Source organism: Poecilia mexicana, unplaced genomic scaffold, assembly GCF_051168715.1.
Source record: "Poecilia mexicana isolate PSO_F unplaced genomic scaffold, ASM5116871v1 scaffold_12, whole genome shotgun sequence".
NCBI classification, from domain to species: Eukaryota; Metazoa; Chordata; class Actinopteri; order Cyprinodontiformes; family Poeciliidae; genus Poecilia; species Poecilia mexicana.
Window position 1 is genome coordinate 608,010 of NW_028263381.1, and position 14,651 is coordinate 622,660.

At 39.5% G+C, this 14,651-nt stretch overlaps 1 protein-coding gene across 1 annotated transcript in view; it reads right to left on the bottom strand.

Moving 5' to 3' along the window:
* Nucleotides 1–14,651, bottom strand: part of tln1 (talin 1) — a 79,442-nt gene that overhangs the window by 35,200 nt on the left and 29,591 nt on the right. Inside the window, exons 17-29 of the mRNA XM_015007224.2 lie at nucleotides 14,135–14,343; nucleotides 13,954–14,052; nucleotides 10,427–10,594; nucleotides 9,531–9,825; nucleotides 8,190–8,356; nucleotides 7,973–8,101; nucleotides 7,741–7,854; nucleotides 6,557–6,670; nucleotides 4,676–4,810; nucleotides 2,131–2,259; nucleotides 1,875–1,977; nucleotides 1,407–1,615; nucleotides 1,188–1,307 (exon numbers count right to left, since the gene is read on the bottom strand). Of these exons, the coding sequence (XP_014862710.2) occupies nucleotides 1,188–1,307; nucleotides 1,407–1,615; nucleotides 1,875–1,977; nucleotides 2,131–2,259; nucleotides 4,676–4,810; nucleotides 6,557–6,670; nucleotides 7,741–7,854; nucleotides 7,973–8,101; nucleotides 8,190–8,356; nucleotides 9,531–9,825; nucleotides 10,427–10,594; nucleotides 13,954–14,052; nucleotides 14,135–14,343 (1,991 nt within the window). The remainder of the gene's footprint in view (nucleotides 1–1,187; nucleotides 1,308–1,406; nucleotides 1,616–1,874; nucleotides 1,978–2,130; nucleotides 2,260–4,675; nucleotides 4,811–6,556; nucleotides 6,671–7,740; nucleotides 7,855–7,972; nucleotides 8,102–8,189; nucleotides 8,357–9,530; nucleotides 9,826–10,426; nucleotides 10,595–13,953; nucleotides 14,053–14,134; nucleotides 14,344–14,651) is intronic.

Genomic DNA, 14,651 nt, shown 5'->3' on the forward strand with positions numbered 1-14,651 from the left:
CTGGCAAGTTTACTTTCACACCATGTCTGTTGTACTTTCAAGAACTATTGATGCTTCAGCTCATACTGGTATCTTTGGTTTCCCGGAGCACTACGGTCAGTACTCCGTAAGAGAGTTGGAAGTGATAGCTTTTACCTCTGTGATCGCGAGGCGTCACCTTCTTCTTAACTGGAAATCAACTATAGCCCTCCCAGCACAATGTAGATAAATGAGGTCATGTCCTTTTTGAAGGTGGAGAAAATTAGATATTCAAAAACTGGAAACTTGAACAAATTCTACTTTAAATGGCAACCATTTATTGAGTTTGTTGCTTCAATGTAGAAATGTAAACCCCGTGCCCATCAATCCCCCCTTTTTATTTATGTATTTACTTATTTTATTTATTTATTAATTTTTTCTAATTTAATTAATTAAATTTTTTTTTTTCTTTTCCCAGTTTTTCTTTTTCCTCCGGAGGCGTATATGTGTGTGTACGCATGTATACGTGTGTATGTCGTTTTTTTTGTACTACTAATTCTCTTTCACTATGTTTTACTATTGGAGGTGTTCTGTATGTGTTCTTTGTTCCAGAAAACATGTATCGCCTAGGAACTGCAGGTGAAAAATTGGCAGTCTTATTTACAGAAGTGCTACTGTATGTTTTGTTCCTGTAATAAATAAATATAAAAAAAAGTGTCAATATTTACCAAATAATGCAAAGTTGACACTTTTAATGCATTTTAATGCAATTTTGCATGAGAAGTGTCATTATTTACCGAATGACACTTCATGACAACAGTCATAAATATTTATGAAGACTAGTTCATGTTTATGACAGGTGTTATGTCATTTTTATGACAGTGTCATGTCAGTCTTATGCACACCCCATCTAATAAAGTGTTAGCACTTTATTCTTAATTAAATAAGCGTTTTTCTTGTAAAAGAATGAAGAGCTGGCTTGTAGTTATTTGAGTCACGTGGTTTAGATCATTTCTTTCATTTGTTCACTATCACTACTGTAAATGGTAGAAAAAATTAAGTTGCAGTACAACTCTTGTACTGAAATGCAATACCCAATTATAACTGTTGTCAAATTTTGCTGATGATCACTGTGAAAAAGTCTAGTGAAAAAATGATCATCAGGAGTCATGTTTCCAAAAGAATTTTCTCACTCTGACTCTACTATGTAATGGTGATGCTGTACTAACAGAATCAGCCAGAAGTGATCTGCTGGCCTCGCCCACAGTGCGGATGGCGTTGTCCACATCCCTCTGACCAGGAAGGGAGTTAACACATCTGTTCAGAGCCTGGGACACTGCCTTGGCCACCTACACACAGGTCGTAAAGAACAGAATATATTACTCTGATGATCAGCCTTACCAGGAGTATTGAAATATTGTTTTTCTTTCTGAAGCTTTGTGTCTGACCTGAGCCAGCCTCTGTTGACTCTCTGCATCTCCTGGCTTAGCAATTGCCCTCTTGGTTTCCTCAATCAGGTTGGCTGATTTGTCCATAACATCACCAGCACAGTCCAGCACAGCGCTGCGTGTTGCTGGGTCATCTGTGGTAGCAGCGACCCCTCTGGCTGCTGAGGCCAAGGACTTCAGAGTCTGGGCTATATCTCTGGCTGACATGCCTAGGGGAGGGCGGAGAAACCTCAGTCTGTGCTAACATGGAAGGTCACACTAAACAGTTGGTGAAAGAGAATGTAAATACATGATTAAGTCAAGTAATTAGGAGGCTTAAATCAAACTTCCCCACTTTGGACCACCTTTAAACCAACAGGTTTAAAGGTTTTCACAGGTTTTCACACATTTCCTGTAAACTGTATAGCTTTTGCAGAGCATATTTGGTGTGCTTTGTGCTCCCCTGGAAGGTGCATTCATTTTACCCACCTATGTAATTCTCATCTCCTTGAGTGGCTTCACTCAGGAGCTGGGCGATACCTGATGTGACAGCCTTGGTGCTGGTGCCCAGCTCCTGGGAACATTTTTCAAGCTGAACAACAAAACAAACAGTTAGACCAACTGCCCAGGATTTAGAATCTTCTGATCTATATCCACTGCTTCAAATGAAGCTTAATCTCATGAGAATTTTCAGTCAGTTTGTCCACGCTAAATGAACTGGTTTGTGTGAGTGTGTGTTCGTTACCGTCTCGCCTGGCAGCGGTTTGAGTTTGCCTGCTTGAGCAGAAGCCTTGGCATCCTGGATGTTCTTCTCCAGATCTCTCACCATGTTCAGAGCATTATCTATCTCCAGCTGACCACAAGCATCCTGGGCCTGAAACATTACACATATACACCATTTAGCATAGCGGTTCTCAACGTGGGCGCTACCGCCCCCCAGGGGGCGTTCAGAGTATGGCAGGGGGCGCTGGTGGACATTTTTACAAAAGGGGGGTCTGGGATGCCTTTGGGAGGCGTTTGGTCGAAGGTAAACTTTAAATCAAATCAAAATCAAATCAAATTTTATTTGTATAGCACATTTCAGCAGCAAGGCATTTCAAAGTGCTTTACATAATTTTAAACAGTGAGAAAGAAAAAGAAAGTAATAAAAAGATAAAAAGAAAAGATAAAATCACAGCCTAACAGGACAAGGCCTCCAGCCTTGCAGCACCAGGCTCCGTCCGCCTGTTTCGCGAAAATTTTGCGCTAGGACTTTCGCTGTCCTACGCGGATTTTGTGCATTAATTGGTTACCTGTTAGTCTAGAATTTACAGGGTTTTATATACGCGCAATGACTCCCAGTCACTCGCAAATACATAGAAGGCATCAATTGCCATAAGCAACTGTAAACAGGTGGGTTTTAAGTTGAGATTTAAAGGCACCCAGTGTTTCAGCTGTTTTACACCTTATATGCACAACAATGCCAGTTTAGACTTTGAGCAACTTGCTAAAACTGTATTGTGTAACATTAAACCATGCTTGGCTGCAACAATATACATGGCAGCTCTTCTTCTATTCAGTGTTTGTAGCTTCTGTTAGCTTCTTGGCGCAGCTCCGTTCTCCTGCTACTGGTAGCTAAAATCACCTCACTTTGTATCCCTCTGAAAAATGAACCCATTTAAATAAAGAAATCCCTTCATGAGTGATACCACGATAGTGAGCGTTCATTTTATAAGCCATAACACCGAAGCTGTAAGTGGTCCGGTATGACACGGGGGTGATAGAACAACACAACACTTTTAAATTTCAATAATCAGAATATCGAAATTATTTCCGTTGTTTTAGAAGGTTTATGTCAGTCTGACTTTTACCCATCGATATGTTTCCCGACCGCCCTGCACCATAGGGGCTTAAAAAAATAAAAATAAAAAATAGACGCGCACATTGCGCAAAACAGGAGAAGCGGGACATAAAACAGAGCGACGAGCTAGATGTGAATTATGGCATAAAAACAGAGAATCCGACGCTGAACAGTGAAAAATTAACACATGATGTGAAACACATAACGATTAGGCGGCGCAGCAGGTGATGAGTGAGGATTACTGATGGTGAGCGTCAATAAATGATAAAATAAATCTAGCACAGGAAAGAAACTAAAGTGGACATAGCAATAAACCAAGAGAGGATAATACTAATCAAAGGAAACTAAATGGAAATGAGTGAATAACAAAATGCAAGAATAAACTAAGAAAATAAAGTAAATACAGAGGAATAAACTGGTATGGCAAGACCTTTCGATCAATAATTAATACAGAGGAGTGTATGGCAAGAATAAACACACTATTTCCAGATAAAAAGTAAAATAATATTGTTGAAATGTCATGGGTTTGGTGAGACCACATCTAGTACTGAGAATAAATATATCTTACAGATAACATAACAGTAAATTACTTATCACTTATTTATGTTTTTAATTAGATTTGATTAAAACCGGATTTGTTCTTTGTAATTTCTGTCCAGTAAAACTATTAATCTATAAATCAATAGAGAGGTCTATATAAAGATATAATCAATGTTTCTGTCTCATATTTCTATGGCATTAAAAGGATCTGGAACTTTTGTTTTTCCACTGACAGCTCTGGTTTGTACAGTAAATGCCATGTGGGTGAAGTTTTATGGATGGTACTCTGATGTCCCATTCTCCTGAAGGCAGCACAGAGCTGCACCACCAGAAACTGACAAACACTGAAGAGAAGAAGAGCTATGATTAATGTAGTTACAGTTCTATCCATGTTTTAATGTTGCAGAGCTCAGTCGTTTTGCAAATAGTTCAAAGTTTAAATTGGCATGTTGAACATCTTTTATCTGATCATTTTGTGGAATATTTAACAAATAGAAAATTGCAAAGAACAAGAATATTTTTTCCATTGATTGGCTGCTGTTAGGCCTACCAATTTTAAGTTGAATGTTCATTACATTTTTCATAGATGCCTGTGAAAATAATTTCTATTCCCATGAGTTTTTTTGTTCTCTGGGAAATTATTTTTGATGATAAATACAGAAACAAGTATAACAATGAAAACACCTACAATAGTGATAGTAATATTAATGATAAAATAATGGTCAGTGCAAAGTAGCCTGCAAATTTTTTGGTGGGGGGCAGTGAGGGTCCTGGATAAGGGCTAGGGGGGTGCTGGCCCAAAAAAGGTTGAGAAACACTGATTTAACATGTTTGTTTGTTTTCATGTCTCCTGTAATCCATCAACATGGAGCAGAAGACAATGATTCAGGTGGAGGTCATGACCTTTTACCTTCTGTGAGGCAGTGCGAAGTTCTGCCAGGGCGCTGGCCAGATTCTTAGCGCATTGGCTGAGTTGCATGGCTGATGCCTGGTCATTGATGGTTGGAACAGTGGCTTTACATGCTGTTACCATCTTAGCTCCTGGCTGGAAGAGGACAGGAAGAGACAAACTGAATTAACTTGGATAGGAAGACAAACGTGATTTATGCAGATTATCTGAGGTGTTCACCAAGCGTGATATTAGAACCAAGATGAACTTTTGGAATGGAAGTCCCTAACACACCGATTGTTACATTTTGAAGATTAATAGTAAAGCAAAATATAACAAGTTATTTATCGGAAATTGTAGACCTAATTAACCACCCCCTGCAGACCTATACATTTTACACATAGAACATTCAGCAAATCCTAGACCTAGGCAATGTTATGTGAAACTTTTGCAGTTTGATAGAGATGTGAAGTTTGCATCTTGCAATGGAAAAATACCTCAGGGATGCAGTACATCACAATGCATCAACACAATGAATTAGTGACATTAAAAAAAAAAGCAGTCGATGGAATATGGTGAGTTCTGGAGCCTCAAAGCAGGAACAAAAAGACGCCTAGACAAGTCAGACAGCAGGTAAAGCATGACGGTCAGAAGGCTGAACTGAAATAACAAAAAAAAAAAAAAAACCTGAATCAAATTCATCAGGCAAGAAGGCCAGCCTTTGTCAGAGGAGAAATACGCTGGGTTCCACTGACGGCTACGTGCTTCTGAGATGTAATATTTCACAGACGCAGTGCCGCTCAACCTCCACCTGACAGTGGACTCTCACATCGGATGTCTCTTTAAAGCTGCAGCATGCAACTTAAAAAAAAGTTTTTACATATGCCTCAACAGGAAAAAAAGAGGGGGGAAAAAAAATCAAGCTCCTCTACCTCTTCCCTATGTTCTGCAGAATTATCCTGCTTGGTCAGAAACAACCAATCAGAGTCAGTAAGAGGGTCTCAAAACTATCAGTCATGCTTTGACACTGCGCAGCAGAGGGTTTGCACATGCACAGAACAATTGGCCATGTTCTCAGGGAGTTTTGATTTAGGAACATGTGTTTGTTTATTTGAATGAAACCTGCATTTGACTGAATGTTTCCTTTGACTTGACATTACTTGATATAAGCAGTGTATTAGGATTGTTTTGACTTTCTGTATAATTTAGGCTGTTGGGAGCCTTACTGTTTTCAAACTCTTAAATATTGTATTACTGATAACTATTTTTCAGTCATCCTTTTTACCAGATCACATAGTCAGCAGCATTTATACCTAAATCAAAAGTTAACAGCCAATCCATATGATTAGTATTGGTGATCTGCAGTGATCGGCCCTCATAGGTGATTGGTATATCAGCAGCAAGAAACCTGATCGAAGCAACTCTAATTTGAAAACACCAATAAATACAGGATCAAAATCAAACTGCTCGTTTGTGTGCACAACTTGGCAAATAAAGTTGATTCTGACTCTAAATGCATTTATGTTTGGACAGCATAGATTTCAATCTATGCTGTCCAAACATAAATGCATTTAGAGTCAGAATCAACTTTATGCACCAACCAACATCAACTTTATTGCTACTTTAAGCTGCTGCTCTTTTCTCAAGTACTAATCTTCAGATTAGTACTTGAGAAAAGAGCAGCAGCTTAAAGTAGCAATTCATCATACCAGAGACGTACTAGCATCTGACCTGTTTTCCTGCTTAGTAAATAATTAAACAGACAGACAGACAGACAGACAGACAGACAGACAGACAGACAGACAGACACATATATATATATATATATATATAAAAACATTTAAAACACAATTCAGTTTCATGCATGAAACTGTGTTCAGTTTCATGCAGGTAATCAGTCACCTGCAGGAAGTTCTGACTAGCACCAATGAGGGCGAGCTGGGCACTGGGGCTGTCAGGCTGGGACTGGCTGCCTCGGACTCCTTGAACCAGCTGAGGGATCTGCTCTGCCACCACCTGATCTCACACACACACACACACACGCGCACACACACACGCACACACACACACACACACACACACACACACACACACACACACACACACACACACACACACACACACACACACACACACACAGAGCATAACCTCTCATTAAAAACTACTCAGTTTACACCACGGATACTTATGGCATCATTATACTTCACAGTATAACAAAGATGGGAAGTCAATTTGTTATGTCTGGTTTTATAAGTGCTGAAGTTCAGCTTTGTTACTAATAAGAGAAGTTTTGTAGAAATAAAACAGCTTCTGGTGCAGTGAACAGCAGTGGATTTGTATTCCAGACTACTTTCTGCAATACAAAGAGGATTGCAGAAAGTTGAGGTTTAGATAAACACTAAACTTCAACTGAGTGCTATCCTGGCTCAGTTTTATTGGGTTTTAAAGTAACCTTTACCAGACCAAGTGATTCCATGTGACACATAGGCAGGTACTGTAATGTGGGGAGCTGTCGTGTCAAAACATATTGAAGAAATACAGCTGACTTGACAAGATGAAAGAATCTTGCAAAATCAGTGAATCTTGTATGGGTCCTGAGAGAGGGGGGGGGCAACTGTCGCACATATAGGTTCTAAGATAACGCTTCACTGTCAGAATGATTATATTGGTTGTTTTTGTCCCTCAGTAAAATCTCCTTATTTTACTGTATTCAAACAATCAGCTCTAAGACTGTCCATAACATGATGCAACAAAAAACTGCCATAGATCTAATGCTAATCACATCTGCACATGCTCTTTATCATAGCAACATGGATACTTTAACACAGTTCACAGTAGCAATTTTGCAACAGTTACTCAAACGTTTCCCAGAAACATTGCTTTCACCAAAATGTGTGCTCCTTGGCAGGATTTGTTGGAGCAGATAGCTGGCTCCTGGTAGAAAACACCCAGATACTTCCGCACTAAAGCCTATGTTTAAAAAGGAGAATATGGAATGTTTGACTTTTTCAGGTTCTGTGCTGAATTATGCCACTGTGTGTATGTGTAGGTTTGGGAGAACAGATCAGAGCAGGTCGAGGGCTCACCTTGCAGCTCTGGACGAGCTGTTGCTGTGCAGCCTGATTCTTGTTGGATGAGGCAGCATGCTGAGCTGCAGCTATCGTCTGAGTGGCAGCTGCTGCGGCTTGTTTGGCAGCATTCTGCCAGAGAAAAAATTAAAGACTTCAGTCTACTACACATGAAAGGTGTTTGGTTTTCTTAATTCCTATATCCTGACTATAAAAAGTTATAACCCGAGCATGTTCCATTTTATTTTACCTCCAGATTGTTGATGAGCCGCTTCTTGATAGCATTCTGGGCAGCAGCATTGGTGGCCATCCGCAGGCCTTCTGCAGCTTCACGCAGTTTCTGCTGCTGTTCCTCACTGTCAGGATTGGCGGCTGCACCCTGCAGAAACACCACAGCAGCTCACAGCCGACTTAGAGATAGGTTAGAGCATTTCTATTAAGTTAAGGACATACTGAAGTAGGCTAACCTTAGCAGCCTCCACCATTTTAGCAGTGGCATCAGCCAGAAGTTTGGCTGCAGAGAGAAGCTTGCGGGAGTTTTCCAGATCAGACTCTCCCTCTGCATCCATCTTGATGGCATTGACAAGATCAGACGTGGCCTGGGCAAGAATACGAGCCTGGCGAACCATCTCACCTGGTATGTTAGAGAGAAAGATAGAATGTGAATCAAAGAAAAGGTTTGGAAAAAGTTCCTTGATATGAAATATCACACTGTTTTATTAGCTTTGTGTGTTTTACAGATTTTATTTTTACAACCTTTAAGACAGTGTTCATTACTGGCCGACTCTTGCTTTTTACTCTTTCACACATACTAGAGCATCTCGGGGGAGGAACAACAGACTTAATGATCCACAACAAAATTACCTCCTTGGAGAGAGGCGAGTGCAGCTTGTAGTTTAAAATTAAAGTAGTCATAACTGATGACCTATAAAAGTATGAATATTATACAGGAAGCACTCTTCCTGTATAATGTTGTTAAAAAAAACTTTATAACTGCTTGCATCTATGTGAGCAGGAGGTTTAGGAAAAGGAAATGTGATGATAATGGTTTATTGTCTTACAAGAACTGAAACGAGAAATCATTTGGCGGCAAGAATTAGGCAGCAGAATGACCCATAACCACAGCTACTAGGCTGTCTTGACAACAACACTCTCATGGTTGTTTCTGAGAAAAGGAAACTCAAAGCAGGGGGAGCTACTTTTATGACATCATATCTAAACAACTTGTAGTTCATTCTGGCAGCAAAAAAAAAACAATACTCTCACCAGATAACAGGAAGGCTGTATGGAGTACACTAAAGCTGCTTTATTTTATCCTATTGGCATTTCAATCTCTGTGTCATGGAGCGCGCTCATCAATGTTTGCAGCCTTTTTGAAATAAGGACTGGCATTTTAACAACGCTAGCCTAAGTAACCACACTAAACGTAAGACAATTTAAAATAACTGTAATAGCTCTCTCTTTGCTTAATTGTATTATTAAAACCATGTTTTATTGCAACTGACCCACACATAGCAAGTCTCCTCTGCTTGTAAGGTAAATAACTAATGGCCACTTACAACAGAAAGTAATTGAAAATTTTTTTCTCATGACCTTTTATTATATTGCTGTTCTCAAAGAGAAATCAGAATTAGTCATAAATTAGTACTGAGTACTGACAGGTCAAAACTTGAACTTGAATGAAAAATTCTGACCCTTTTCTTTTTTTAAACTGACCACCAGTTGGCACAATACTTGGTTATTTATGATGACCTGCATCATTAACACCCATTCATCCACAGCACTAAGAGGTGGCCACTTCCACTCACCAGCATTTCCCATTGCATTAAAGATCTTCTCAGTAACATCCAGGATGCAGTCAGTGGCCTCTCCATGCCGTCCAATAGGATGGCCTCCGCTGGCGTACTGCTTGATGTGCTGCAGCAGCTCATTGAGGGCCTGAGTGACCCCTGTGGCAGCCTGGCCAACCTGTTTTAGAAGACCCTCGTCGTTGGTGGCCATCTGGGAGGCCTCCATACATCCTTCTACTGACTTGGCCACCAGCTTGCCTGCCTCTATCAGCTGCTCCTGGCACACTGGGGAACTAATGGTTGGAGCCACCACCTTGTGGAAAGAGAACACATCTTTACCATACCTTCCCACTTTATAGCTGAAGCACATTAGAATCAACATAGCAGCAGACCAATATGCTGTACAAATATATAAAACAAATAAACGAAGAATCAAATATCTAGGTTATAAGCAGAATTCTGCAGGACTTAATGACATGCTGAGGAGGAAATCAGCCAGTTGATTCCAAGTGTGTTGACCCAGGAACACATTGATCAGGCTCAACAGATCAGACAATGACAAATGTGCATTACAGAACACTGTAGAATCTGAGCACTGGAGCCTGATGCTCCTGGGTTAGACCACAGCATAATCATGTATTGTATTGGTCTAGTCAAAGTCCAGACTTAAGTTTACAGTTGTAATGTCGTAAATTGTGAAACTGCTCAAAGGTATGAATATTTTTGTAATAAATAAACCAATCTCAGCCATATCAAGGATTTTTTTTTCTTTGATAAAAAAGAAAAACATTCACAATACATTTCCCTGGTCATAATGTTCTGCCTAAATGTTGTCCACTTTAACAGGAACATCAAAGCTCTTTAAGTATCAGCTGTGATCTTTCTGACCAACCACCGCAGGTCCCAGTACTCACCCTGGTGCAGGCGACCAGCTGAGACGTGGAGAGAGCGCACTGTGTAGCTGCTGCAATAACCCGGTTCTGCTGGGCCGAGTCCTCCGTCTTCTGGGCCACGTTCTTAGCTTTGAGCACCAGAGCTGCTGCAGCATTAGCCACAGCTTTTGCCAGCTGCATCAACATATCCTGTCAAAAGTGAACAGCCTAATTATCACTGTCCACTCCATGCTTGTGGGTAACGAAGGGACAGACACTAGTCATAATAACCTCAATCACAAAGAAAGTTCAATGCTTCCAAGATTGCACAGATAATATTTTTAAATTTGCACAATTAAATGTGAAATCAAGGTTGTCCTATCAATCAACAGTTTAATCAATGAGCCAATAGTTGATCTAAATAGTTTGGAAAGTAATCAGTAGGAAGGTAAACCAAGTGATCCAAATAGATATTAGAAAGGAGAAACACATACTTTGATGAGGCTACAGTTATTTAAGACCGACTGCCCTATTAATGTCTACAGAATGTACCACCCTATATTATTACATATCAAAGTTTGCGTCTTTCTCAAACTACAACCTACTAATTTAACACTTCTGTGGGAATTAGCACAAATAGATTTTATTCATGTCAAGTTCAGTGAAAGATGAAAAGTAACCTGCCGACTCTCCAGCAGAATGTAAAATCTAAAAGAAGTCTTAATTATGAAGTTCCTTGTCTGCTGCTCCTGAGAAGCTGTTTGTTGTGATGAGCAGTTCTTTAGTTGAAGCCTTTGAAAAAGCAAATCTAGATTTTTGGGAAGAGTTCTATCCAGAGCGATGCCAGGTGACAGCAGTGCAGAGTTTGAGGTGTTTTTAATCTATAGGTACTCTGTTAATCAAGTATAAGCTAGAACATAACATGAATGGTTGTGGGAGTCCACTGTCAGGATACGTCTGTAAATAGTCCTGGATGGAGTGCTGTGGAAACTGCTACTACCGTTTTATGATCCCAGCATGTGTGCAGTAATTTGTCACTGATTGTAACCATGTGGATTCCAATTTTAGGTGCAATATTGCATGGGTATCTTGGATTCATTGTCATGTAACTTGAATTGATATTTTTACTGTTCCTTAGGTCTTTTTCAAATTAAAAAGCTTAATACTGTATCTGCTACCTGCTACCAATTAGGCCCTATTTCATCAACTACATTTCATCTACGAGGCTTGCAAATTACCATTTTTTTGTGCTATAAAGAACCACAAATGTGTGACTGGGGAAAATATGCTTTCCTCAGTAAGCATGTTTTTATTACTTGCCCCAACAATCCTTTTCTGTTTAAAAAAAAAAAAGTACAATGCAAATGTGTATTAGAAATTTTACAACTTTGGTTTTGGTGTGGACAGTTTAGTTTACAATGAATACAAAGTGATCAGCTCGTGTGATCAGTCCATTCATTCATAAAAAGCATATTATCCTTAAAGTGTACTTTATAACACAATCCACATTGGCAGTATATTTCTGCAAAATCATCAGCTAACTTCCTTTCCATACTGTAAAGGTGTAGGTATTAAAAGAGAGCTTATTTGTTTGCAATTATTTTTTCCATTGAGGGACAATAAAAGTTATTTCTACTCTATACCCACAGTTTGTCACCATGGAGACCTCTGGCCATGCCTGTATGATGGACTGGTTGGATGCTAAGGTGTATGCTGGAACATTTCACCATAATCAGATTGTTACAGAGTAAATTTAGAAAGGGGGAAATATGTCATTGTGATCAAAATGCTGCCAATAACCAATCCTACTATTAAAAACTGGAAGCTTTTAGTCTTTATTATTATTACGTTATAAAGGCAAAAGATTTGTTGATTGACCTTAAAGATAAAGTAATATATACAGTATAAAACATAGTAATATGCTTGATTAGGCAAAATGAGTCATGCTTTTATCTGGAGGATACGTTAGTTACCAGCACTCGAATGTTAGAGGGAGTTCTCCATCTGGAACCCCTGAAAGATCCTTTAGGCTGATGCTGTCAAATATATTAATTAAACATGAAACAAAGTTTTATACGGTGAGAAATGTGTATTACATCCATGAGACTTTTATTAAGGACCACATATGTTTGAATGTACACTCCAAATCTGAAATATAAGTATTTTCACCAAATACCTTTTAGTTCTTGCTTTTCAACTCTCCAGCCATTTTTTGGATGAATACTTCTACTTAAATCAAAATATATTGCAGTAATACTACTCTTACTTCAGTATATTGTCAAAAGTATTGGCTCACTAAATTCACATGTTTAAATAGTTCCCATGACCTCAGGTATAGGTCACCAAGGCATGCAAACGACTTCTACAAACATTGTGAAAGAACAGTTCTCTCCTAGGAGCTCAATGAATTCCACGATGGTACAATGACAACATCCCATCTATGCAAAAAGTTCAGTCATAAAATATTCCACAGTCAACTCTTTGTGGTATTATAACAGTGTATTATAGCAATTGGGCATGAGAGCATTTCCAGCAGATATTCAGGTTGCCAGCTTTCTGCAGAGTCAATAGCTACAGACCTCCAAACTTCATGATCTGTTGTGAAGTTTGTCCAGAATTCGTGTGGCTAACAGATCATTTAAAGAATTAAGCTCCATGGAATGGATTTCCATGGCCAAAGAGCTGCATCCAAGTCTTAAATCCCCAAGTATGATGCCAAATGTTGAATGCAGTGAAATGAAGAACACAAGCACTTGGCTCTAGAAAACTGAAGACATGTTTTCTGGAGGGATAAATCGTGATTCCAATCTGGTAGGCAAATGGATTGAAGCCTGGGTGAATAGTATTTGTCTGGCTGCATGTGTTGATAGGAGGGGATTATGATGGGGGTATTGTGATGAGCAGGCATTCTAGTGAGAGGAACTATTTGTGTCCTTATTCTAGTCAATGGAATTATTAAGGCTATGACATACAAAGACATTTTGGGGGATGGTAAATGGTCTGTACTTGTATAGTGTTTTATTAAGTATGAGGACTCCAAAACGTTGTGCACTACAAGTAGTCAGTCATTCATTCATTCATTCCACACTGATGGTGGTGAGCTACATAGTAGCCACAGCTGCCCCAGGGAAGAGTGACTAACGCAAAGCTATCATGCAGCCACGCCACCTGTTGCCAGTGCCAACTACCAGCAGTAAAGGAAGTGAAGTGTCTTGCCCATAGATAGGACAAAGTCAGACAGAGTCAGGGTTTGAACCTACTGGTTATATAACAAACTCCTACCTCCTGTAAAGCAATCTGAGGGTTCAATGGGTTGCCACCTTCATGTTTCAACATGACCATGTACCATTGCCAGGCTGTCCCCTTAAACATCAGGGTCTGACCTCACACATGCACATTTGAAGAAATTGTAATACATTCACATAAAACACACCTAAACAATCAGAAAAACCATCCCAGAATACTTAAGGCAGTTATATTTGCGAAGATAGGCTAGGCTCATAATAAACCTTCTCTGACTGTAGACTGTAAAACAAAGAACACTTCAATAAAAGTAAGGACTGACAAACCTGGAACTGTGGATCAGTGTCTGTCTCGCCAATGTGAGACAGGAGTTCTCCACTAGCCTGACCAACATTTCCTGCAGCTTGCAACAAGTTTTGACGAGGCTGGAAGAGTAAGACATGAAGAACAACTATAATGACTTAAGACAAACATAACATGTCTCCTCCTCCTAAAGCTGCTATCTACCTCTGTATTTGCCGGCTGAGCTGTCTTCAGCATGTCAGAAACAGCACTGGCCAGATTCTTGGCAGCACCCAGCAGCTGCTGCCCGTTTCCACCTTCGTCCTCCATCAGGGCTGCCAGTAGTTTCACACCCTTTGACATCTCAGTCAGGTTGGATGAGATTGTGGTGACTGCACAGCCAACCGCTGTATAGTCTGTCTCAGCTGGATCACCTTAGAACACAAATAGCAACTGCATTTATTCCCAAAGTAAATATAATTTCTCTTGTGTATCAGAAACAAATTCACAAGAAATTAACATAAAGAATTGAAATTGCCATATGCATCAGGCTCTAAACAGCAAAATAACAGCGAGTAAATCTCATTACATATCACAAAATTTCTACAGAACAACTAGGACCATAAAATATTTTTTATTTGTGAATACCATAGATTACTGTGCAGTATGAATGAGTTTGTCATACATTCTACTGGGATAAAAAAATAAGCATCTGATAAAAGTTGTGGGAAAAAGCTTGATT